Source organism: Manis javanica, chromosome 2, assembly GCF_040802235.1.
Source record: "Manis javanica isolate MJ-LG chromosome 2, MJ_LKY, whole genome shotgun sequence".
Lineage (NCBI taxonomy): Eukaryota > Metazoa > Chordata > Mammalia > Pholidota > Manidae > Manis > Manis javanica.
In genome coordinates this window covers 13,107,550-13,134,162 of record NC_133157.1, presented here as the reverse complement: position 1 = coordinate 13,134,162, position 26,613 = coordinate 13,107,550, and the positions used below count along the sequence as shown (strand labels likewise).

Genomic DNA, 26,613 nt, shown 5'->3' with positions numbered 1-26,613 from the left:
TGAAACGCTACAACAGGTGCCAAAGGGGCATGTCCTGGAAAGAGATTGGTGTGGGCTTGGATGCTATGTCCAGCCTTGGGCTGTTCAACGGGTGGTTTATCATGTGCTTTGTTGGGCAGAATGCAAAGTGCTAGAGATACGATTAGCTGGTGACAGCGAAAGTGAGTTCCTGTCCCATTTGGATTCAGGCAAAGGGAAATGAAATCAGCCAAGGATACAGGGGATTCATGGGTCTGACACCCCAGGTAAGTATGTAGGTGGGTGCCCCGGAGGGAGCCTCAACATAGGAGATGAGAGATGGACTCTCACGGCCTCCCCTTCCTCGGCCCCAAGAAGCGCAGACAAGCTAGCACAGCTGGCCCAGGACTGGAGGGTCTGATGTGTCACTTCGGAAAAAAATCCGCATACACTAAACGCAGGCAGAAATAGACTCTTGGCCAGAAAAACATCAGTGAAAATGCACACTTTATTACATACAGCGTTGGAAAGGGAGGCCGCATGGCAAAACCTCTTGCACCCACTCTCATCCTAGAGCTCCGTCTGTGCTTCCTCCCTCCCAAGAGATTGAATTCCAACCTACTGGGCTATGAGTCCACAAGGCAGAAAAGCGAAGATCATTTGGTATCTGGAGATAGGAAAGAATCAAGGACGGAAAGCACGGTTACTCTAAGCCCCAGAAGAGATTTTTCACCCAGGAAGTGTGGCTGTTTCCTGGTCTCAGTGGTTCAGGGTGAGCCACCTCATAAGAGATAAAATCCTTACTTTAAAATTCAAAATATAAATGCAACTTGAGTTCCAAGTCCAAATGCTCCATATATACATCTAATAATCTCAGCTCAGAATCTGGATACATGGTTCAAGGGTTTCTAAAATAAGTTTAGAAAGGGAGTATAGGGGAGGGGATGCTTACAGACTGGAATTGACAGTGATCTAGCTAAGTGATCTGGGTAAGGAAGCTGCCCTTTGTGAGACTTCTCTAGGTGAACTCAGAGCCTCAAAGAGAAGTGGAATAAATGTTACCAGCCAGTTTTCCAGATCAACAGGAAGAATGCCAGGTTGTTCAGATTCACAGGTGTTTGTCAAACGGAAGGTGCTTTCTCATGTTACAGACGAGGCAACTGGGGTTCAGAGGGGCTGACAGAAAAAAGACTGACTAGGCAAACAAGGTCTACATCTGTATAGATATCTGAAGTTTGACTGCATCTTCTCCAACTCACTGGGTGCCCAGTAAAGTGTGAATTCCTTATCCTATTGAATGAATGGGACTGGTAACCAAGATATTTCACGGTGTACAATAGTTAACAGCATGCAAACAATAAAACAATGGTTTTCTAAAGATTTTTTTTAAGTATCAGTTCTTAAGCTATTCAATGAGTTTATAAAAAATTGTAGAACTGAAAAGATTTTATTTAAAAAATCAAAATTATTTAAAACCTGAACCATGAAAATAGGCAAAGTGAGAAAAAAGCACTTTTGTGATAAGTATTTAGCTGGTTTCAAAGACCATAGAAGAATCAATTTACTCACACGGAGGCTCAAAGGAGTTTTTAAAAAATTATTTTAAAGACTTCTATAATAATGGATTTGAAAGTCTTTCAAGGGTTAGGATAATCTTTTTCAGCGATCCTGGCCATTTCCTCCAGTGCTGAAGGTAAAGGCAAGAAAATGCCTATTCTCAACTGAGGATTATTTTGAAACATAGTTTGGGTTCAGGAAGTAAAGAGATATTAGGAACATTTCCTTCATTAAGTTTCCCTTGAATTAAGGCACATGTGGCCCAGAGAAGCTGGTTGTAGCCGAAAGTCACTGCTTTCTGAACAGCAGCTGTCCAGCCAGGGTGTCAAGTAGTGGTTCTAGCCTATTATCCTGGCTCCAGATCGAGGTGCAGAATGACCCAGTGGAAGGCAATAGAAGGGAATTTAATCTATTACATAATGAACTAAAAATACCAACCTCTGAATATTTTTTAAAGGTGAGAGATAATCTTATAAATCACCAGTCTCTCTCTCTCTTTCCTTCCCTGTATTTCCCTGTATTTACAAGCTAACAATCTTTATCTGTTAGGATCACTATACATTCTAAGAACATCACACTCGACATATTGGAAAAGGAAAGGGAGAAAGAATAGCCAAGGTTCCTGCCCTACTCTCTTTATGGGTTAAGGGGTGATTTGGTCCCCCACTTCATCCTTGGAAGGCAAGAGCTCATCTCTGCCTACATGGCTCACTGTTTTGCCCCCACGATGCCTTGCAACATATCTATGGGCAGAGGGAAGACAATTGTCGAGTTTTTCTCAGCAGCGATGGTTGTCAGTGTCTGAAGGTACCGGAGCTGAAGGGCCGCAGGAGATTCAGTGATGACCATGGAGGCTTCTTTCAGAGCCCTGGATGCATTCATTTCTCCCTCCGCTGCAATGACCTATGGAACAGTGGAAAGAAGAGGTCAAACTATAGAAAACAGCAGGGACCAAGTAGCAATCTTCAAATTGGGGTATGTGTGCCTCAGGTGGTACACGGAACTTTTCCAGGGAGTATGCCAAAAGTTTTAAGGAAATCAGTTTCCAGATGCGCAGTTTTGGAAAGGCAAATGACTTCATATTTGATCCACCTGTGTCTTCAAGCATAAACGCTTGAGAAGTCAAATGAAGGCAGTTACTTTTAATACACAATTCTAGGAGAAAAGATGTAAAGATACTATAATCACCAAGATTAAAGTGCAGTGTCACTAGGCTGTTGGTACGTGGATCTCAAAATATTAATGGTTCACAATACTCCTGGGAGTATTAGAATTGGAAGCAATGGTCTCATGACCAGTGAAGTGTCATTGACTTACACAGTAAACTCTGGGGGCCTCCTAGGTGTCAAGCCCACGCTATTCTAGGAATAGAGTGGACTCCCTCGCCTCCTTCAGCTGCTGGTCAAGTAGGGCAGACATGGAAGCAGATCATTTTATTCCAGGGTGACAAATGCTGACAGATGTATGTACAAGGCACAGTGCTCACACTAGGGAGAAAGTAATTTTTGCAGGAGGTGAGGTGATGAGGGTTGTGATATAATGAGTTAGAAGAAATACATTATTTGGTCATTCATATGACCAAATATCTATTTCCCAGGTAGATTTGGTTTTCATCTACAGTTCCTGAAAACACTGCAGAGTCTTCAAGGTGAGATAAGTGTTCTTTCAATTTAATGAGAGACTTTTGGACTCCTACCCCAGGGCAGAGGCTGGAGGTGAATCAGTGAATGGCCTATAACTTATGACTATGCAATGAGGTCCTCACAAAACCCCTGAGAGGAGCTTGTTGCTCTCTTCTCCACTGGGTTGGATCCTACTTCTCAGGAAGAGCTTCTATGCTTGGGGAACCGGAACGCCTCCACGTGCCACCCAGCCAGGCCCCAAGCTGCACAAGGATAGAAGCTCCTTTATTTGCGACCTTGCCCTCTCTGTCTCTTCATCTGGCTGTTAATGTATCCTTTACAGGATCCTTTACTAAAAGTGTTTTCCTGAGTTCTGTGAGCAGCTCTAGCAAATTAATTGAACCCAAGGGGGAGGTTTTGGGAATCCCCAATCCATAGCTGGTAGGAGCACAGGGAACACCCTGGAGCTTGTGACCAGCACTGGAGTCCAGGGTGGAAGGCGGCCTTGTAGGACGGAGCCCTTAACCTGGAGAATCTGGTGCTGTCCCCAGGCAGTTAACATCAGAATTGAGTTGAATTCTCAGACACTCTGCTGGTGCTCAAGAATTGCTTGTTGTTTACATGTGTGAGAAGACCCCTTCCACATACTTAACACACATTGGAATCGAGTCCAGGAACCCGAATGGAGTTATACTACAATTACTACTGTGTATACTACCGTTACTGTTTATATGTGTATGTAGGAAAAGACTACACCATCGCATTAGGGGTCAGAGGAGTGGAATTAGCAAGTGTACAGAAGCTGAATGTTGTAGAATGAAAGCTTTGTTGTTTGAGCAAAGACGAGGAAGAATATTTCAGGCAGAACACATGAAAAGGTATGAGGTGTAAAACTGGTGTATTCCAGAAAAGTGACAACACTGAGAAAAAGTGGGAAGGTGGGAAACGAACGGGCCAGGGTCTGGTGGGCAGTTCAGGCCAGGGTGTTTGGTCTCCATTTTGCAGGCAGTGAGAAGCCACTGAATAGTTTTAAGAAGATAACCTAGTTGAGAAAATACCTGGGTGAAGGTGAGGATAGATGGGAAAGAGAACTCAGCTGTTGGTGGGACAGCTCGAGAGAGGCTGGAGCGATGCACTGGCAGTGGGGACAGAGGGGGAGACGGACTGGAGAGCTGTTCGGGTGGGGAATCAACAGCTTGGAGACTGACTGGTATGGGGAGGAAGGGGGAATGGGCCGAGTTCCAGCTTTCTAGGTTTTGGTGCCTGGGCAGTGCTGTCAGGGGAGACAGGGGATACAGAATATGGTACTTACTAAAGAGAAGACTCCTTCGAAGAGTATAAAAACCTAACTGATCAAGGTGAACCATTATGTCCAATCTAGGTCTGTGAGAAGGGAGGGGAAAGTGCCAGATATACTCATGTAACTGCACCCCTCAGCAGGCACAGAGAATGCTTAAACAAACCTCTGCCGCGAGACAGGAGGCTCTGATCATTTTCCATGTCATCTCAGCTGTCCAATCAGGCACTGTTTTCTCTGGACAGGGACCAACTGCAAAGATATCTCCTCCTACCAATCAATACACAACCTCTTGGCTGGGAAGCCAGACCCACTGGATTGGGCTCACATTTGTTAATGGAAAATCTGCTCTGAGCAAGCTGCTTAAGAAGTCTAAATATAGGCCAAGTCTGTGATGCGGACAGGATCTCAAGAATGTAAAGCAAACTGCTTGTGGGTGTGTGGGCTTTTGCCAAAGGTGCAGCAATCCCGCATCAATCAACACTTCATATTTGCAGACCATCATTTAAAAATCTGTCATTTTCAGGTATGTGAGACCAGTACTATTGTCTCCTTCCGTAGCCCAGGCAGGCTGGTCTGAGGGAGGGGCAGAAAAAGGGGATCTGTGGTTTTGCATTCCACCCTCTCAATTAATAGATGAGTAGGCCCAGAAATATGAGCTTGAAAGCACATGTCAGACATTTTTCTGGAGAGTTACAAAAAAGGAAATAAGGGAGAATGCAAGTGCAAAGGGTACTACACTTCAGTCCTTAAGAGCTGATCTAAAGACTTTGAAAAGAGGTTCCGCTAATGTACTGTAGAGCCTGTCAGACAATCTGTCCTCTGGTGACTGGCTCCTTTCTTGCAAATTGTGAGCATCTGTATGTCCACTCTCTTTGTTGTGTAGCATTCCTTCATGTTACTAAACCATACTTTATCCATTCAACTGGCAGGGGAAGTTTGGGTAGTTTCCAGTCTGGGGTAATCACAGAGTGCTGCTCTGAACATTCAAGCACATGCCTATTGGTAAACAAATGTGTGCACTGTGTTAGATGCATACCGCCAGGCAGTTTTCCAAAATGGTTATAGCAATTTATATTCTCACCAACAAAATACGAGCACCAGTTCCTCCCCTGCCCATACTTGGTTCTTTTTTTTGGAAGCCACTCTGGTGGATGTCCAGTGTGACATCTGCTTACGATCTGAATTTGTTATTTCCCTGATGGCTAAATAACTGAAGGAATTCTTCTCTAAAGTCTGTTCATCTACAGGTACTTCTACCCTTTTCTTCTGCAATTTATTTGTTGAAGAAACTATGACCCCCTATTTTCCATGAGAACTTGAATATGTGGTTTTGAAAATACAGCCCATGGTTGTTGCAGGGTCTCTGTATTTTACAGAAGGGCTAGACTTTTTGTGATTCTATGTGTTAACCCTAAGCTTGAAGACAGACAGTCACTGCCCAGGTCCATGATACTGTCCCACAGGGCCCCCGTAGTCCCATCCAAATGGAAGCACTGTGATTCAGCATTCTAACCAGCTTCCCTTATCTCTTCTAATTGTGATAAAGGGAAGACACGAACTCCCTTTCCTTACTCGTGGGAACACTTGTGGAAGAGGCTTAGTCCATCCGGGACAGTCTCAGAGGAAGAGGCAGTGAGGAGCAGAGGGCAATCTAATGCCCACTGCCATTACCTGACTGACCTTCAGGAAATCACATAACTTTTCTGGGCTTCAAGTTTTTCATGTGAATAGTAGGATGGCAAGTGAGTTTCATTTTTAGGGCCAATTCCAAGCAGTTGAAGGTTGGTAGCTGGTGTGCTATGGAAGGGTTCTGAGGTCAAGTCTAAGCTCAATGGAAAACAGTGTTGTGGCTAATTATTATCATGGGAATAAGAGGGTGGAGTGGCAGCATCTGGGCAGGTATTTGTCACCTTCAGAAGATAATCTCTAAGGACCCTTTGGGCTCTGGGAGCCTGTGTGGTCTCTGTACAATAAATTTTTATTATTCAATATGGTTTGGAAATAGAGCCATTGGTTACTGACATATTCTAGGTAAAATCAATTTGTAATTTTTCAAAATACTGATTAGATTATAGTAGGCACATTTGATATGATCATAAATATAATTCCATCTTCAAAATGTGGTGAGTTTGAGGGAAAGCACGTGAGGGGTCTGCAGTATCACCAGGTTATCCTCACAAGCATCAGTTACCGCATTAGGAAAACATAAAATTCTGGTTAGTAGGAAATTCTATATATAGTGTATCAAATGAGCTACTATTCTATTTAGTGCTAGCTAAGAAATTACAGTGACCAATTTGTGCCTTAAAGGGCATCCTAATAATAGAAGGGCAGGGTTCTATGCTTAGCCAATTATCTTCTATTTCTACAATACTAGAAAATAGCTACTATTATTTTCTAACAACAAATTGGCTTGCTCCTTGTGAATTGGGAGATTTGTCCAGTCCACAGCACCCCTCCCATGAAAACCACTCCTCTTTCTCCACCTAATCACAGGCAGGGGGCTGTGGAGCCTTACTAGTTTCTGACTTTGCTCTTTGGACCAAAGTTGGACCAAAGAGAATCTCTCTGCTATGACTCTGCAATTAGGGCTGGCCTGTCTCCTTCAGAGTTCAACTAGGGAGACATGTAAATTGGGAGTCAGACATTTACCCCCTCAAGCTACCTGCAAGTGAGATGCAGCCCAGGAAATGGAATGACCAGCTCCCTTCAGTCTTGCCTGCCTCCTGGTCCCTGGCCCCAATTCTGAAGAGACTGGACTCTACTTCCTACCCTTGGGTTTGCTAAGATATCCCAGTGTCCTTATGAATTATCATCTCAAGAGCTCCTGTCTCCTAGCTTAGGTTACACGTATTTCTTCAGCACCTCTCATGCAGGGTTAAGACATAGGCAGGGATGATGGTGAAAAGAAAGAAGGAAAAAAACATATTAAAGAAAGAAAAGTGGAAAAAGAGAAATAGGAGAGAGAGGAAGAGGCAATAGTAGGAAGGGAAAAGATCCTGAAAAAAGAGGAAGAATTAAAGAAGACAAAAATCAGGGAGCATGGAAAGCAAACTGAGACTGCCATCTGCTCTAGTCAGAAGTGTTCATCTCTCCCTAATGGAGGCTTGGGAGAATGAAGTATGGGTCATGCAGCCATAAAACAACATGGTAACTATGTACTGACATACCCATGAGATGTTATTAGGTGAAGAAAGCAAGGTGCAGAACAGTATGTTTACAACTGTACTTCTGTGACACAGACAAGCCAGTGGTCTAACGATCTAGTCGAATAAACCCCAAATAAACCCCAAATGCTAATCTGGAAGTATATATATCAAACTGCTAAGCATGGTGGTCTCTGAAGGGGATATGGTTTGAAATGATGGGGAGAGCTTTCATCTTTACTAAGCACTTCAGTACTATTTCTATTTTTTATAGCAAGCATGTTTTACTTTAATAATTAAAAAGAAAACTCAACTGGAAAAACAAACTACAAAAAAAAAAAAGTTACCTTGGCTCGGGCCTCCCGGGACGCTTCAGCTTCTGCCGCCATAGCCCTCTGGAGCTGCACGGGTAATTTCACGTCCTTAATCTCCACACGCTCCACCTTAATTCCCCAGTCATCAGTGGCATCATCCAGGGTACACTGTTAGGAAGGGAGAAGACAAGCTAAGCGTGGCCAGCCCCAGCCCAGCGGCCAGTTGCAGGGAGAGTGGTTATCCTATGGTGGAGGGACGGATGAAGTAGGGGCTGGGTCACTGAGGAGCCGGTCCTGATTCTGTTATTACTGAGCTAATGCAGGTTGGCAAGCTTTTTCTGACACGGCCAGATACAGTGCTTGTTTTCAGTTGCTGTTGCAAACTGCCGTTGCAGACCAAAAGCAGCCAGAGATAACATGGAAACAATGGGCGTGGTTGGATTCCAATAAAAGGTTACTTACAAAACCTGGTGGCCAGCTGACTCCTGAGCTAATGTGACTGGGTACAAGCCATATTTTGTCTTTACACTTCACTTCCTCCCTTTACATTGGGAGGAATGAAATCATACTGTCTACTTTATATGGTTGTTGTGGGTATCAAATAAGATCATAGATTATACACATAATGGGGTCTATACAAATCATGAAAGTTGATTTTTACTGCTTTTATCTTTTTTGAACAGCCAGGTTTAATTCATCATCTATTACTCAAGCATATGAGTTACAAGGCAAGTGATGGGATTCCACCGAGAATACAGCTTTAACAACACCGTACTATTCTGCAGAACGGCCTCTTAACTATTACATGAAAGAAAAAGGTCAGTATTTATTCTGGAAAAAAAAACAATGGAGGAAATAATAATAATAATAATAATGAATGCATGCACGTGTTTATTAGTAGCCCATGAACTATTTGTGTGAAAAACATCCCCTTCCATCAAGTTTCTTTCTATGAAGAAAGGCAGGCCAGTGATTCCCCAACTTGAATTAATACAAAATGCTCAATCACTGACCCTTTGCCTCATTTTTCAATTTCTGGTGAGTAACACCCTGGTGCACGTCTCACCTGCATATTGTGTGCAATTTCTTCTCTGTCAGAGAGAATCTGAGAAAGGTTCTTGGTGCCCAGGACGTTCCTCAGAGTAGTTTGTGCCAAAAGACGGGTCGCTGAGTCAGCGTTGGTAATATTTGCCACTGCCAGGGTTGCATTCTGAACACGGTAATAGACCACGCCATCCACACTAACTGTCACTGAATCCTTAGTGAGGATCTACAATATAAAGGAAGCCAATTTACATCTGTCAACCAACTCTTTCCTTATTATAACTATAAGAAATGTTATTTATAGGACATCCTAAAACACTACCTGATTTTCTTTAGTTTAGTCCTAACACTGAATGTTTGTGTTCCTCCGAAGTTCATTACGTTGCAATCTAATCCTTAAAGTGTTGGTATTTGGAGATGGAGCCTTTGGGTTTCACCCTCATGAATGGGAGCAGTACCCTTATAAAGGAGACCCAAGAGAGCTCCCTCACGCCTTCACCACGCAAGGACACAGTGACAAGACGGTCAGCTGTGAACTAGGAAGGAGGCCCTCGTCAGACCCTGACTCTGCCGGTGCCCTGATCTTGGCTTTCCCAGCCTCCAGAACTGTGAGGAATACATTTCTGCTGTGTATAAGCCCCCCAGTCCATGGTACTTTGTTATGGCAGCTTGAATGGACCGAGACAACAAAGCATCAAAAAGTTAACTATGTCTTTAAAATTTCAAAAAAATATATTCACTGAATTCATTAATTCCATTCATTCATTCATTCAACAAATATTAAGACTACTCAGTAGAAGGTAATGTATTAGGTCCCAGGGATAAAGGTATGAAAAAAGCCAGTTCCTACTTTCAAAGAGGTTGGGGAATCAAGGGAGGCTTTACAGAGCAAAAGCCGGACAGCTGCAGGCGGCAGGGGCGGTGCATGACCCGAGTCTTGAAGAAAGTAAAAAGAAATTTCCGAATGTGGAGTGAGATTCTTCAAGGCAGAGAGAATAATGTGTGACAAGGCCAGAGGTATGGGAGACCCTTGATTTGATGCACTATAGTGGCACGGTATTTCCAGAACAAAAAGTGAATGGGGACTGTTTTTTTTAGGGTGAGGTCAGGGTAAAAATATATCTATAGTATGCTACATAAAAATGCTTAACAGGATGTAACATATCAATACTTCCTGCCACCTTCAGGGCCATGTCCTCGGTTTGATACTTAAGTTTTTGGCCTCACTCCTCTCCACTCCCTCCTGTACTCACTACTAGACAAGGTATAGATCCCCATATGCACCACGTTCCATGTTGCAGGCCTTTGCAGGTGTCCCCCTCTGCTTGGATGTCCTCTCCTCTCTCTCTCCCTTATGACATTAGACTGGCACATTCTTACTCATCATTCAAGACACAAGTGTCTTTTTCTCCTTAAAACTTGCCTGACTCACGTGGCTGAGTTAAATGTGCTTCCCTTTGCATCTTACTGCAGTGACATTATTTATTTATGTCATTACTTCCCTGTTAAACTATGAATTTCTTGAAGACCATGTGTCTTTGTATGTCTACCACTGGCAGAGTGCTTGACACATCAAAGGTGCTGAATAAATGATAGATGAATGGAATTGAAGCATGATCCAAGGGGTATGGTGATGGATGAGGAGTGCAGGAGTGAGAGGAAGGAGCTCCGGACAGAGATCCAGCTTTGCCTGTACCTCCCTCTGGGATCTGTAGCAAGGCTTTTAAACTGTTGGGCCTAGAGATTCCTCATTTGTGAGATGAGGTTAGTAATACTGCCCAATTCTACACAAACTCCTTAGAAGATCAAATAAGACGTTGGTGAACGAAGTCCTTTTGTAAAGAGCTACATAAATGGAAAGTAGTAACAGCAATGAGATTACATGGCTGTTTAGTCCTGCCAGGCTTCAACGTAGTAATCCTCTCAGTAATCTAAAATACTCCTGACTTAGAAGAGAAGTGAGAGGTTCATAAATAAATGCACAGTATGTTACCTTCTTGTGTGAAAATCAGTTATTTCTGAAGATGTGACCAGAAAATGTGTATCATTTCTAAACAAATTCTTGCCACTGTGACTTCACAGCCAAGAGCCTCTTCTAGAGCTGCATCCTCTCTGCTTACTGTTTTTTGTAGGCGGAGTTCTTATCTCCCTTAACATTAAGCGCACAGGGAATTGGAAAAACCACTGCTTGCCAAGTTCCAAGTGCTCTGCATTCAGCAGCTTGCAGGGGAGAAGAGGGCAGCTGGAAGGCAGAGGCTCACAGCAACCCTGCCAAATGCCTGCAGTGTTTATGGAGGAAAATGACAGAATTCCCCGCTACCCTGAAAGAGGTTTTTTCTTGAACGATGGGAAAACATGCAGGGCATACAGCCATGTTCTCCGTCTTGTTCTCATGAGGAAAAATGATTTCTGGTGTCACTGTGCATGTGTGGATTATAGAGTCTGACCTCACCAACTACTTGGATCAGTATCAGCAGAGAAAGTCCTAAGCTGGTTTCCGGATTTTGTGACAAGAGAAGGCAACATGGCCAGGGTCCACTGCCCTGCTGAATACCTAGCCTTCAGTCAGGAACACTGACAGTTCTCTTCTGTCCCTCCCTTCATCACGTTTGCAGGCCTGCAATCTGCAATGGTCAGTAGGCCTCCTGAGATAGGAGGCCTGTCACCACTTTAAGGGCCACGATGGAGCTGGTGGAGACTGCAGTTAGCACGGGGCTGTGGGAAAAGCACTGGACAGGGAATCCGGGGAGCTGGGTTATAGTCCTGGCTCTGCCACCGTGGTCTGGAGGAAGCCCTCTGTCTCACCGCAACTACATACTTTCTAGGGACTCTGCTGTGAGTTTCAACTGTGAAAATATTTGTGAAGTAGTTTGAAAAAGCAAGAAATAATTACTAATATAAAACATCATATGCCTTATCTACAATGCCAAATGAGCAGTTTCTAATTCTTTGACTTCCAATCAGTTTATCTAGGATAAAATCAAGAACCTTAAGAAGGATATTGTACTAAATAGGATTTTCTATCAGAAACATAGAACTATGTGGTAGTACAAGTGATGACGTCAATGATAATGCTAACATTACACTTATAGTAACATTACAGTGTTTTGTAATAATATTAACAAGCAGTTACATAGCACTTACTATTCAGCAGCCACTGTTCTAAGCACTTTACATAAAATATCTCAGTCATCAAGAGAACTATACAGAGTAGGCCCTGCTATTATAATCTCTTTTTTATAGATGAGGAAATTAAGGCACAAAGAAGTTTAAAAACTTGCTCAAGGTCACATAGCTAGGAAATGGTGGAGGCAGACAGGCTCTAATCCTGTGCTGTACCCACGACCCTCTGCCGCCTCTCGCTGTCCAGCACTTTCACATATGATCCCTCGGTTATTCACAGCAAAGGGCACTCTTACCTCCTGAGGAGGAATATCGAATGAAATAGTTCTCATGTCCACTTTGATGAAGCTGTCAGTGCACGGAAGAACGAAAAACAAACCTGCAACACAGACAGGCAGAGGACTGAAGAGACACTCTGGCACCTCATCAGGTCACTCCACTGTTCAGTGCTAACAGAATCTACCTGACGAGCTGAAAGAAACCAGTTCATCCTAGAGAATGAGCCAGAAGTCGAGAATGTTATTCTTGGCTCTTCTTGCTTACTTCCTGCATCTGTGCCCAAGGCGTGTGGACTTCATTTCCTCACTACTTCACTGTCACGCTATTGTTGTCACTTAGAACAATGTCAACCACTTTCTCAGTCACCCTTCTGTTTCTTCTAGTTCCTCTCCATGTCCTAAGCTGCAGGCACAGCCATCTGTTCTGAAACAGACCCCGGAACAAGCCGTGCAAAGGCCTGCAGGACCTGCCGCAGGCTATCTCAGCAGCTGCTCCCCTCCATCAAGCCCTGTGCTCTCACTAGGCCGGGCTCCCTGCAGCAGCTTGAGTCACCCCAGAAAGCCTTGTCTCACCCTACTAGTCCAGGTCATTCTTCTCCAGTTTTTGACAATTATCTGTGATGACTTGATCATAATACTTATCACATGAGATTGTGATTATCTATTTCCTTACTTGTGTCCCACCACCAGACAGTAAGATCTTTGAGGGCAAGAACTGTGTTTTAGTCTCGCTTGAATCCCCAGAGCCTGGACCACGGTAGGAGCTTAACTGAAGTTTGCCAAAAATTATGACTGAAAGCTTGTATTTTAGTAGGGATTCCCACGCTCAAGCTTCCATAGCTGTAGCTATTCCTGGCCCAAAATAATCTTATCATCTCAAATGGGAAGGGGTGGGGAGAGAAGGGAAGGAAATAGTGATTATAGCAATACTGCCTAGCACCACAGCTATTGTTATATAATGTCTGCTACACAAACGCTTTCCTAAGTCAGCAGAGAAGAGACCTCGTAAGGCTAATAAAAGGGAGGATTTCAGTGTCCAGGCAAACAATCCAGAACTCTCGTACTGACCAGGTCCTTTGGCTCCTCCTTGTAAAATGCGCCCCAATCTAAAGATGATGGCTCTCTCATATTCTTTTATGATCTAGATTAAAAACACAATAATTTAACATGAGGAGTATAAATACTTATATATGGCTTTTTTTTTTAGTTTTTAATTTTTTCCCTCTATTTAATTGAAATACCGTTTATATACAGTATTATACTGGCTTCAGATGAACAACTTACTGATTCATCAATTATATACATTACCAAATAAATGCTCACCATAAGTATAGTTACCATCTGTCACCACACAAAGATACAGAGTATTATGAGCTATATTCCCTATGCTTATGTACAGCCTTTCAAGTATATCTTTCTGTTTTAAACAGGTTAAATGCCTCTATTTTTTCTCTATAATCCAGATATTATCTATAATAGGCCCTATGTTTAACTATCCCCAGCAAGCATATTTACTATTTTGTTAACTGATTATAAAAGCAATGGATAGTCATTGTATAAAACTTGGGAAGTACAGCATAGTATAAAGATGCAAATCTATAACCTCACTCCTCAGCTGTTAACATCATCATTCAACTACTTGTGCATTGGTATTACAGAAAAAAAGCTTAAGTGCCCATAGTGTGTCTCCTAATTCCTTAAATTATAATAATAAACTTACCTGAAGATTCATGGAGCATATTTTATCTTTTTAGGATTATGTAGATAATAGCCATTTATCAAAGTATTAATAACTTTACAGAGGAAATAACCAGCATTTGAGGGGCACTCACCATGTGCCAGGCACTGTGGTAAGTATGTTTACATCCATTAATTCATTTAATCCTCTCAACGGCCCTATGAAGTGGGTGTTGTTTCCTTCCATTTTTTGGACATGGTAAAGGTCACACGATGGACCCAGCAGTCAAACCTCAGCATCCTTACTCTGGAACACTTGCTCTCACAGGACCATCCCATATTCTGACATCAGAAAATTTTAGATGCTAATCCTTCCCTTAACCCTTGGGAAGGACTGTCAGGGCAATGGCTGAAGAGAAGTCTTAAGAGTCCATTATAATAGGTGACTAGAGTGAATTTTCCAAGAGATGAAGGAAAAAAGAATTATAGGCCAGTATGGTCTCTCTGTCTCTTTCACACAAACAAAGTGGGTTTATGTTGTTAGGGGTTGACCCCTCTCCAGATGTGAATGAAATATTCTTTACCTTTATACACATCCATATGGATACTGGGAAAGTTACAAGAGTGAACAAGAATGAGACAGCTACCAAAATCCATCCACAAGGTCCAAGGCCTACACTGGGGCTCTCTGTGAAAACAAAAAATATACAGCTCATCATTGTCATCATGATCCCACCGTCTTCATCCTCACTCTTTACTGACCACCTGGGCTTGGCAATTTTACATGAATTTCCCATCTACTCGTTCTAACAACCCTGAAAGTTTAGGTGCTACTTTCCCTAATCTACTTACCACGATGACATAAGTATTTTCCACATTACTCTTTACTTTTTCCAGCACACATTTACTAAGCACCTAGCATTTATTATGCCCTGTGCTCTGCAATTCCAGCTATCCAGAAGATTAAAGTTTAGTGGGCAAGAGACATACAGATAATTATAATACTAGGTGGTAAGTGCAGATATTGAGTGTTTAGACTATTTCGAAAACACAGAATGGGGTAACTCACAGTTGGGATGGAGGTGAAAGTGGTAGGTAGGTGATGGTGGTGGTTGTCAGAGGGGCTTCTGAAAGGATGTAACAGTCAAGGAAAATACCAGTGAAAGGAAGAGAAGGAAGGAAAAGGGCATTTAAGCTGAGGGTGCAGAATAATTAAAGGTGACAACTCCATGATATAGGGACATAAACTCTTTTAGATCCTGTCTTTAAAAATGACACCTGCAAAATATTTCACTGGGTAGCACCATAATTTATTATCCATCCCTGATGATTAGATATATTTCTGGTCTCTTACAATTACTAAAAATGGTATAACGAACATCTTTGTACAGTTTTCCTCTCATATTTCCATTTTTTTACAAAGCTTTTTATATGATTACAAAGGTAATACATGCCCACTGCAAAAAGTTCAGGAACGTATTAAAAAGGGGAAAACTATTCAATCCAGAGATGATATATATTCTCCCAAACCTTTTCCTAATACACATTTTTATAAATAAGCAAAATTCATAGCCTGTTTTTCTCCCCTCTAGCTATTGTTCTTTCACCGGTTTTAGCTTTTGTTGCTATGTATGCATTGTGCTTTTTCTGTTTCGACTTTATCAGTTACAGTTGTATAAAGTTTAAAAACTCACAGTTCTACAAGAGTAGCATGGAAAGAGAGCAGTCCCCTGTTCACTTCTTCCAGTTCTCTTTCCTCAAAGGCAACTGCTCTTTTGGTCTTTACCTCCCAGTTTCTTAGTAATATGCTGGTTTTGTTAATTTTGTTTTTCTGGTTTTCAGTGAGCATTATCTATTGACTTTCCACTATGGAAGATTTAGCTCCTCCCTCCACCACACAAATATATCCATGCTTCTAATTACATCATATTGTCGGTTAGATCAACATCAAATCTATTTCATGAATACGTAAATTCAATTCAAAGCTAAGCCATGTAGTTAAGTATAATTAGTTTTCCATTCCCGTCCAACATTTTGCTTTTTTCTGGAGTCAATGTCTTGCTTTTTCCCTTTGTTTAGTTTTCAATGTCCTTACCCTCAAACCCTTCATCAATTTCTAAGCCTCCTTTCATAAGGGTAGATAGCCTATCAATTTCTATTTTCTCTATATATAGCTCATCACTGTTACTAGCTGCTAGCATGATCTCACCATCCTCATCCTGTCTTCCCTGACCACCTGTGATTGGCACTGCGCATCTCTCTCCAACAACCCTCAAGTATACATGAGGCTTTGCCTCAGGGACTCTCTTGGAGCCACGTCTGGATCTCTCATCTGGTGCACACAGCTGTCACTGTGACTGCCTCTCACCATCATCCTAGAAAATTCCCTTCCCTTCCTGTGTTGTGTGTTCCACTCTCCGTATCCGCTGTCTTCCTCATTTTCAGTTTGTTTTTCCTTTCTGTGGAGGACAGAGGGATCGAGCAAACACGGGACACTATCCATTTTCTTATCAACCACAAAAGGCTTCTATTGTATTTCCAGGAGCTGTTTTAAGAATGGGAAGGAGATTGGCAAGAGGGGAAGAGGTATGCCAGGCATGTGTTATTGCTCAGAAGAAAGGGCAAAGATGGCAGTGAGACAGGACTTTGAAAAAAATTGGAGGCCAAGAAATAGGCAGAGGGTTCAGGCTGGGAGCGTGGGGTAAAAGAGATATTTTCTAAAATATTGCTCCAAGTTTCTTGTATTCCAGGCAAATTGGCCTCCAGGTCAAGCGCTCTAAAACACAGGATGAAAAACCAGAAATACACATGAGTACTTCGGTCATTTATGGCTTTGAGGTTTTCTGACCTGTGTGAGGTAATTGTCCCTATGCATACTTATAAAATGATCTAAAGTTTTTAAGTTATAACTTTTGGGGATACAGACACATTCACTGGAGAACATTCCTAACAAGGCCGCAGTGCTCCTGTGGAGAAGGCTCTATCAGGTATTTTCAAATTTGAAAATCTCAGCAGCCATTTTTAGACCATTTGTTATATCCCAGGTACTGTGTTAAATTACTTTAGATGTGTATCTCATTTCCTCCTCACAAAGCCCTGTGTATCTGAGTATTTTTTTTAACCTCTTTTTATTATTATTAAGGTATCATTGATACACAATCTTATGAAGGTTTTACTTGGGCAACATTGTGGTTACTACATTCACCCCTATTATCAAGTTCCCCCAACATACCCCATTACAGTCACTGTCCGTCAGCATAGTAAGATTGTAGCTGAGTATTATAATTCCATTTTACAAATGAGGTAACTGGAGCAACATAACTTTCCCAAGGTCACACAGTGAAGGAACTGGGATTTAAATATAGGTGATTTTACTCCGAAGCCCATGTTCTAAATCAGTTCATTCTCTGACCCTTTGCCTCTGAATAAAAAAGTCCTCATTAAAGAAATTTTCATGATTGGAGCACTTTCTCCAAATAGTACCCAAACTGGGAAAGCATGGCAGGAGTACTGAGAATGAAATATTCCTACAGAGGAAGCCCTTTTAATTCCAGTTGTATCTATTTATAGCAAAAGACAGTCTCAAGGCTCTTGGCCAGGCACAGGTCTAGGTTTCCAAAGTGAAATTGATTCCAAACAAGAACAGATTGGCCACAAATACTTACCTGACAGCATTTACTGCTTTCTAAAATACTGCTCCAAGTTTCTTGTATTCCAGGCAATGGACATAGCTTTGTTATCATGAACATGCACTGTAAACTCCCCGAGGGCAGGGATGTTTCTTATTCTATATTCTCCATGTCTAACACTGTATCCTGATTACAGCAGGTATGAAATATCTAGCTCCGTATCCATAATAGAGCAGGTATAAAATAAAACACTGCTTACCCAGCTTTCCAGCTGGATGTGTTTCCTTCCTCTGAATCTTGATGGCACTTTTTAAACCTCTCTTACGGCACTTATATTTTGCCTACTGCTTTAATTTCTTGTGCATTTGTACCCCTTATTTGACTGAGATTTCCTGAGATTAGGGAGTATCTACGCTTCTTTACCTCTTTGAACTTGTGTCCTCATCTGTAATAAGGATAATTAGTCCGGCCATGTAGGATTAGGTGGTGCTCAATAAATACAGAGGAGTTTTCGGTAATCCTATTTTACTCAAGTGTTTTAATTTCCTCAATGAAAAATGGGGAAATAGGTAGCATTCATCTTTTTTAAATACAAGCCTCGTAAACTACTACTCTAATTTTTCCCTCACTTCCCTCCTGCCAGGCTAGGCTTGGACATTCAAAGACCCTCAAGAAGCTCATTTATAATTTGAATTATTAAATTATTGAATTATTATTTATATGAATAAAAGAAAGCCCAGTTCTTTGTGCTCAGTTTCCACTGTCACATTGTTTTTTTGAAAACCCCAGATGAGTATATAGGATTACAAATCAAGAGGGGCAAGAAATTGAGTGGATATCTGAAAACTGGGCTTGGTCTTTCACATTTCAAATGCCTAAATAGAACTAGAGTGTATTCACTGGGGAAGTGACACCATTTCATATCATTCTAGTGCTTTAAAAAAAAACTATCCCACTTTCAACCCTTGGAATTCTTCCCCACACGGTTATAACTCACAGAGGTGCATAAATCGCATTCCTCAGCTAGGTGAGGCTTAAATTCCACCAAACTATAAATGAGCTCATAGCCACCTACTATCTATGGTTCAAAGGGGAAAAGGAATTCTCAGTTACTCACTAGAATTTCATAAATTTCCTTCAAGTTTCCCATTCATTACCTTAAAGACTGAATCCCCCCTACCAGCTTTCTGAGGTAAAAGACAATGAGCAATTGGAATTCCTGAGCTTTTTAGGCTGGTATACTTATTTTGCTGGGTGGGAACATACCTAATGCCTTGAGATCCCATGACACCTGATTGTAAATACTACTTTGCCATGGTCACACATGGTGTGTGTTGGGTCACGGGGAAGACAAGTAGTGACTCTGTGACATCTTACTAAGCTGATGGACAGTAACTGCAATGGGGTGGGGGAATTTGATAATATGGGTGAATGTAGTAACCACAATGTTTTTCATGTGAAACTTAAATAATAAAAATAAAAATAATGATAATTAAAAAATACTACTTTGCCATGGTTTAGAGTAGTTTTTTGCTTTTACTACCAAACTCTTTCCTGAAAACTGCATTAGAATAAATTTTTAACTAGCCAAAGCAAGGTTTCGAAAACCTATATATTAACATTTTTAATTGAACATTCAAATTGGGCTTACCTCCAAGAAGCTAATATACATTATTAAAAATATTGCTTTCCCCCCCTTTATTTTAAAAGCAAAATATTGTCACTACAAAAATTGGAATTCATAGCTTAACAGAAAAATCATCTACCTTCTCATTATCTTTGAATGGTGATCATTTTCTGCCTTGTTGTATGTCCTTTAAATCTTTTTATCCTACTTTTTCCCAAAAATGAAATACTGGTATATACATAATGATTTTAAATCTGCTTCCCCCTCTCATTGTGAACATCTTTTCATGTCAGTACATGTTCATTATTATTAAAGGCTGAATAACATTCCATTGTTCCATGTATGAACACGTAGGTCACGTCCAATTTTCTCTATTAGAAACTCTGCTGCTTTTAATACTTGTAGTAAAATTTCCAGGCATCCTTATTGTGTAAACAAATTTTGCTGAGATGAAATTATGTAACCCTTCAATTTCTCATTCTGGAGGTATCTTTTATTTACTCATAATAACCATTTATTGAATGCCTATTACATGTCAGCCACAAGCTAGCTCCTTATATATATTATTTCTAATGTTTACAAAAGTCTGTAGAGTAGGTGTCACATTTTCCTCCTGAGTCCCAAAGTATAAAGCAAAAGACTTCCTGGGAAGAGATAAAAAGCAAAACAAAACCATGAAATAAATGAAAAAACAAAACAAAACAAGTTGTACAATAATTTTTGTTGGCTTAGCTTCTGGAAAAGTAGTAAAAGATTCTTTTCAAGATGATAACCCAGGCATAATTTCAGAGCACTGCATGTTGTTAATGATCCCAAATCAGCTGATTTCCTTTAAGGTTTATTGAATGTGGCACTCCTGGAAATCATGTGCAATAATAAATTCATCATTGAGACTATTCTGAATTTCAAAAGATATTGGCTTTCATCTTCAGGGAAAGGCCAGAAATATATCTTACACAATACCTGAAAATCTAATTCGGAATCACATGCATTACTACACACAAAAGGATGAGCTAAGGAATTGCTGAAATAACCTAAGTAGCAACATTTAAAGAACAGTCTTTTCCTTCCGCCTTTCCAGAATGCAAGTGCAACACTTCATGTGGCAAACTGTCAAGAAGATAGTATTTGGGCGGGGAAAGACAGGGTGGCTAGGAAATTAGTCTCAAAAACACACACTATCTGGTTCTAGTAGCATTTTTTTAAGGGGTAACAGTTGGCCAAAATGAAAGGTCTGGGCACTCTCTGAATTTTTTTTTAGGGAAGCATATAAATTCAGGATGTAGGTGTTCTTTTTGGCCTCTATTATCCCTCATCAGAGGCTGTATGTCAGGATTTGGCAAGCTTTTCCTGCAGAGAGCCAGAGAATAAACATTTTCGGCTTTGTAGGACATAAAGTCCTTTGCAACCACTAAATTCTGCACTGTTGCAGTACAAAAGCAGCTGAAGACACCACATACATGGATGAGCATGGCTATCTCCATTAAATATTATGGACACTGAAATCTGAATTTCAAATAATTCTCATGTGTAATGAAATCTTCTTCTTTAAAAAAACACTATAAATGTAAAAACTATTCTTAGCTTGTGGAACATACAAAAACAGGCAGTTGGCCAGATCTGGTGAATGGGCCACACGAACCATTCTTGTTCTTTGTCCTATATCTATTTGAGGAGAACTTTATAAACTAAATAACATGTTCTGTCTTTTTTCCAGCTTTGCAAGTGAGGGTACAGTTCCCAGATTCCCAGTTTCTCTTTCCTTTGTGTTGTGAAACAGGGTCTTTAAAAGACCTGATAAGTAAAAATTTAGGGTGGAAACAAGTAAAAGGGTGGATAAAACATGTAAATATAAAATGACATGTTTCATTAATAAAGACATTTCAATTAATCAAATTTTACTATAACTGAGTTTTTCAAATGACTGGACTTCTAGGGGAAAGAGATGGAGAAGAGAAGGAAACAATAGAAGAAAAGGAAAATAAAGAGAAATGGAGAAAAGAAATAAAGAGGAGAGAGCCAACAAAAATGAAGGCAGCAACCTCCAGAAAGATTAAAACAGGTAGAGGTAAGGAGGCGGAGTTTTTAGCACACAGTAAGGTCTCAAAAAAATATGGTGAAAAAACAGTATTTACTTGGAGAGCACAACCTGCAGTTCATTTGGGCAAAGGCTTTCAAAGCAAACGAACATACGCTAAAACCTATCTTTCCAGTGATTATTTTAATTAGGCACTGTTTATAGTTCTTCAAGTGCCTTTATCCTTAAACCTCTAGGGAAGAAATTCTCTGGGCTAGCTTGGGTGGCCACAGGTCAGACGATAGCAAATTAAGAACCACTGATGAAGAGTGTTAATTTTTCTTTCCTGTTACAAACCATCTATACCTATAAATACTTGCCCAAAAGAACTCTTACCGATGATGCGATATGTGATTTGAATCACAAAACTTAAAATGTGTTCACCATGAGATCTTAAGGAAATAAGACTAATCCTTTTAAGAAAGATTTTTAATAAAAGCTGAAATAAAGGGAGTTCTTGGCTTAGCTCAAAAGGAATAAGGAAATTAAATAACTATAAATACTTTATTTCCCAAGCATCTTGTGGATTTTCTGTGGCTTTCCTTCATTCAAATGTTTCTAGCCATAGACCAGGAAGAAAAAAATAGGTGACAGTATCATCAATAATTTTAAATTTGCACCCTTGAGACTTAACTAGGCCCCCTTCTCCTAATCTCCCATAGCACTTTCCCCTCTTTAAACAGCATTTATCACACTTGCAATCATTTTACTCAATATATGTCTTCTTCATGGGACTTTGGTCTCATTAAAGCATAGTGGCTTCGGAGTTGGCTCTGCCACTTACTACTAGCTGTGTGACCTTGGGAAAGAATCCTCACTCTGTGCTTTCGTCCTCTCATCTAAAAATGGGGCTAGTAGGAGTATCTTCTTGGAGAGATACCATGAAGACTAAATGAGCTAATATGGAAGATACCTAGAGCATAACAAGTACTCTGAAGACGTTCTGTAAATGGTGGTTGAACGAGTTAAGTGATTAGGCCATTTCTTTAAGGGGAAGAAAGGACTGCCTATTATATAAGACAAACTGAAACTACATGTCAGCAGACAGGACAGGATCCGGGCATAGAGTTCAGAATCACCCTCTGTCCCAAACCAGTTGTCATACTGCTTTCCTCAATTCTTTTCTATTCTTTTCTCTTTTTTAAAATCAAACCTTTTGGCCTGTGAGGTTAGAGAACTCAAAAAGGTAGACGGATGGGCTGAATATGGCCCATGTCTGCAAAGTTAAAAACAGTTATGTTCAGAAAAATTGGAGAGAAAAACAACTTCATGACATTATTAATTAAATTTAGAAGAGGCCTGAAAATATATGAAAACAGATCAAAACTCTCCTACTTGGTGGTTTGTTTGTTTTTTTATCTCCTTCACTTGGACATCTTAAAAATCTCTATAATTGAGTTTTTCTCATAGAAGTCTTTGGAGGGTAACACTTTAATTAACAAAAGGAAGTAGAAGCATAAGGAAATATCATAAGGTTCCCAATTCTTTAACTGAGAATTGCTAAGCAGTGGCTAAGATCTTGGGGTTTTGGTATCACATTCCAATTCGTCCACAAAATTTTCTCATTAGCAAAATGAAGAAAAAGAATTATTTTGTATGAGAAAATATGTAAAGTGTTTGATGCTTAGGAAGTGTTAAATAAATAGTAGCTATTATTTGTATCACAACTTTAAGATCATTATAGTTTATAGTTTATAGAAATAAACTTTTTATTAAGTGATTGCCTTCTGGGACCTGCACAACACAGAGAATATTAAGACTAACAATCTGCTTGGGGACTCTATCTCTGGAGGAGAAACAGACCACATTTGGGGAGGTAAGTCAAAGTTCCAAACTTTCTCAGATTGTCTTTCATACAACATTTTGTCCAAAAATTTTAATTTTCTGTATAATTAGTAGGCTTTCTGAATAATCATTATCTTTTTTATTCTTTGTTTGCCCCATTAAGTAATATCTTAATATTTTAAAGTTTCAAAAGTACATTCACAAAAATTTAATCATTTGTTACTCAAAACCTCTGTACATAGACAGCACAGTTAAGATTATGCCCAACATATAGATGAAGAATTGACTGTGGAGGTTGAGAGACTTGCTCAAGGTGACCCAGGTAATAAATGCTGGTATTGAGATCTCAGATCTCAATTCAGATCTCTGAGTTCTAAATTCTACTCTCATTTCACTATACTATACCATTTTACCATAAGTGCAAATTCACAACTGGACAAAGGTGATATAATTTTCATTGTCTGATACTTTAGGACACTTTATTGCTTGTACATTTAAGGCTAATCTACTGACACGTCAAACCAAATGCTTGTAGTTCAAGTGTCTTTACTAGTTCCAGAGTATAGACAAAGGTTCAAAATGAATAAAACTTCATTCTTTTTATTGATTGTGACCTGTAACTTCTCTTTCCATACTTTAATAAATAAAAGGAGATTCCTTATTAAGTGCAATGTACTATCTTGACAATTATAATCTCTTTACTGGTATCTCAGACAAATAGTCTATCTGTAATAAGAACCTATTTAATCTTAAAAAGCAAAAAACAAAACAAAATGCCAGCTTTAGCAGAACTGGTCACTGGTTTGCATTAATCTATGACCATTGATGTTTTAACTCAGATTAATTATTAAAGAAGGTACAGAGTTCTCTTGAATCTCATTGTAACACAGCTGAAATAAACAAATCAGTCCCTTGCTTCTGCTTATTTTCAGGCATTCTCCCAAAGGGATTATTCTGTTGACATGGCTCTTAATTATAATAATACATTTCTTTGCAATCCATCTACATTATTTCATTACAAAGCAAATGCACTAGCTTTATAAACTAATCTTGCCTAAAGTTTGGTCATATTTACATTCCTAAGACTAATTATCAGCAGAAGCATAAAGGGACAGAATTTGGGCTTTTATATTCCACTGCGTCCCTCAGGAGCAGCCCTCTGGAGCTGTCTTACCCAGAGTTCTTGATTGAAGCTACACTTCTTTGGGCTTTATTGTCTCTTACTTTCAATGAAGTACTGATGTTTGACAAGTTCTTCCATTTGGGTACGCATTTTAGAGGTAGCTCTAGGATAGGGAAAATGGTTTGGAAAATCAGATAGCCCATGTCTGAAACCTAGCTCTAAATCACACATGTGTGTGACTTTTTCACTTTGAGCCTCAGTTTCCTTGCTGTAAAATGGTGGATAGTGTTTCCTTATGCAATCCTTAGAGGATTGCAGTTCAGATAACGTTTGTAAAGCACTTAGGCTGTGTTTGACACATGGCAAGAATGCTATAAATTCTATTAAATAAATTCCACTAATGGCTTTTCTACCAGTATGAGATCTCTACGGTTTTCATTTAAAAATGGATGGCTTAGACCAAACAAAATTTTGTTATGTATAATTTCCTGAGAAGGTGCATAGTTTTAGTTAGATTCTTAAAAGATTCTGTCTTTAAAAAAAAAGGCAGAACCAAGAAAAAGAATTTAGGAGTTAAAACCGGTCTGTGACCAGGAAAAACAACTAAATGAACATTAAGTACAAAGATCATGGTTATTCCCAAAGACATACTACAAACAGATTTCCCAGTGCAGTTTCACCAAACTTGTAATAATGTCCTCATAGACCTTTTGTCTCCCACCAGATCAGGGTACAGAGGAGAGGATCCTTCCTATCTTCCTAACCAGGAAAAGAACTATCATAGAGGTGGGCCGTGCAATTTTCACATGGTCAAGTTTTAGAGTCAGTCAAACCCATACTTAAAATATGGCTCTATTACTTGTCGACTGTGTGGCTGTGGAATAATGTAACCTCTTTGGGTATCAGTTTCTTCAAGTACATCCTTCCTGTTGCTACACTACTGATGTGGGAAGATAACTCTCCAAGGTGCTTAACGGAGGAAAGTGGGGGATTTCTATAATTCTTTTGATGCTCCTGGGAAGGACTAAAGACAAGGATCGCTGGACAAGGGAAATGGGACTTATACTGGATGGGTGGATAAGGTTGGCTTTACAAATAATCAGAACAGATGAGTCCCATCCCAGTAGTGTTCTTTGTGAGGTGCTGTTAAAGTCCACCGAGCCCCTTACATTGTTACCGTTTTAAATTCTGTCCTTAGAAATAATTCCTTTGGATCACTAAGAGCCCCTGAGAGGGAACCAGCACTCCTGAGAGGTGTGTTGCCTCTCTTTATTGGAACCCCCGGCCCTCCCCAAGGAGTTAGCCAATAAATGGTTCAAGGTGATAGCCCTCTCAAGGGTACTAGTTCCTTCGCAGGGGAGCAAGACTGAGCCACTCACAGCTTCTTCCTTCAAGGATGGGAAGGCCCTTGTAGGGTGGGGCAATTTAGAGTTCCTGGTGAGAGACAGAAGCCCCAAAGGCCAGGATCCTAGTACAAACTTTATCCTAGTCAAGTGGAGGGGGCAGGATGGGGCAGAAAGTGAAGCGGGTAAGAGATAAGAGAAGACTGTCAAAAAGAGACCAGTCTTCCGAAAACATGGTCCACTGTGCGGAGGGCTGGCGGCGAAACCTCACAGGTCTGTCTTGCTTCTTAAAATGAAACTGGCGAGGGGATGGGGAGCAGTTCTTTCCAATTCCGGAGAAGGAGGCTCAACTGGTGGTGGGCAAAGGCTGGGTGGAGGAGAGGACCTCCGAGGGGATGGAGCAGGAAGGGAAGTCGGGAGACCGGGAAGACGCGGGGCCCGGGGGTGGGGTGCGGCTTTGGGCCTCGAGCCGCGAGTCACTTATGCATTTACTTGTCCGAGTGCATGCCACAAGATAATGAACGGAAAGCGCTGGCACGCGGCCTGGCATCTCGCAACCGCTGGAAGAGGCGAGTCCCTCCTAGGGCTCTGTTACTAGAAACACGCCCAGCTGTGGGCGCGTCCGCCGAGTGCCGGCCGCGGGGCTGTGCACTCTGCACCCTACTGTCCCTAAACCTGACCCGCAACCCTCGATGCGGGGCTCGTTATGCTCAGCGTCCGAGCCAGGCAACCGCGGCACCGCTGAGAGGCAGCAGAGACCGCCCTACAGCCTCCAGGCTGGGGCTGCTGCCCGAGGAGAGGGTTAGCGGGCTGCGAGCGGCCCCACGGGTCTCGCGGGGACGCAGGGCTCACCCTTGAAGGAGTCGGGTTGCCGCCGGGTTTCGGCATCCGATGTGTGCCGCTTCTCAGCCATGGTGCCCCAACCGGAGTCGCCGCTCTCGCACCCCAGCAGCCCAAACCGTAACCGCAGCCGCGAAGAATGCCCTGAGCAGAAGCGGGGCCAGACACCC

The 26,613-nt window shown here is 41.1% G+C and overlaps 1 protein-coding gene and 1 long non-coding RNA gene across 2 annotated transcripts; one reads left to right on the top strand and one right to left on the bottom strand.

The window, feature by feature from the left end:
• Positions 1-448: 448 nt before the first annotated feature.
• STOM (stomatin) lies at positions 449-26,613 on the bottom strand. Its single transcript, XM_017673110.3, has 7 exons — positions 26,456-26,613; positions 14,604-14,707; positions 13,411-13,483; positions 12,361-12,443; positions 8,964-9,167; positions 7,931-8,065; positions 449-2,418 (listed from the first exon to the last, which is right to left on the bottom strand). The coding sequence occupies exons 1-7, from the start codon at positions 26,514-26,516 to the stop codon at positions 2,224-2,226; spliced, it is 855 nt and encodes a 284-aa protein (XP_017528599.1). The 5' UTR covers positions 26,517-26,613; the 3' UTR covers positions 449-2,223.
• On the top strand, positions 4,718-9,873 carry LOC118973125 (uncharacterized). The gene is made up of 3 exons (XR_005062358.2): positions 4,718-4,960; positions 8,581-8,715; positions 9,315-9,873. It is a non-coding gene; the product is annotated as an uncharacterized lncRNA (long non-coding RNA).

What these genes read in the sequence shown, in the direction of transcription:
- STOM (XM_017673110.3), bottom strand. Translation starts at nt 26,516, where the DNA reads ATGGCTGAGAAGCGGCACACATCGGATGCCGAAACCCGGCGGCAACCC. An exon ending in CCATATGGATGTGTATAAAG is followed by an intron (nt 13,484 to 14,603) that starts GTAAAGAATATT and finishes TTTTTAATCTAG; the next exon opens with ATCATAAAAGAATATGAGAG. An exon ending in AGGAGGAGCCAAAGGACCTG is followed by an intron (nt 12,444 to 13,410) that starts GTCAGTACGAGA and finishes TCTGTGTTGCAG; the next exon opens with GTTTGTTTTTCGTTCTTCCG.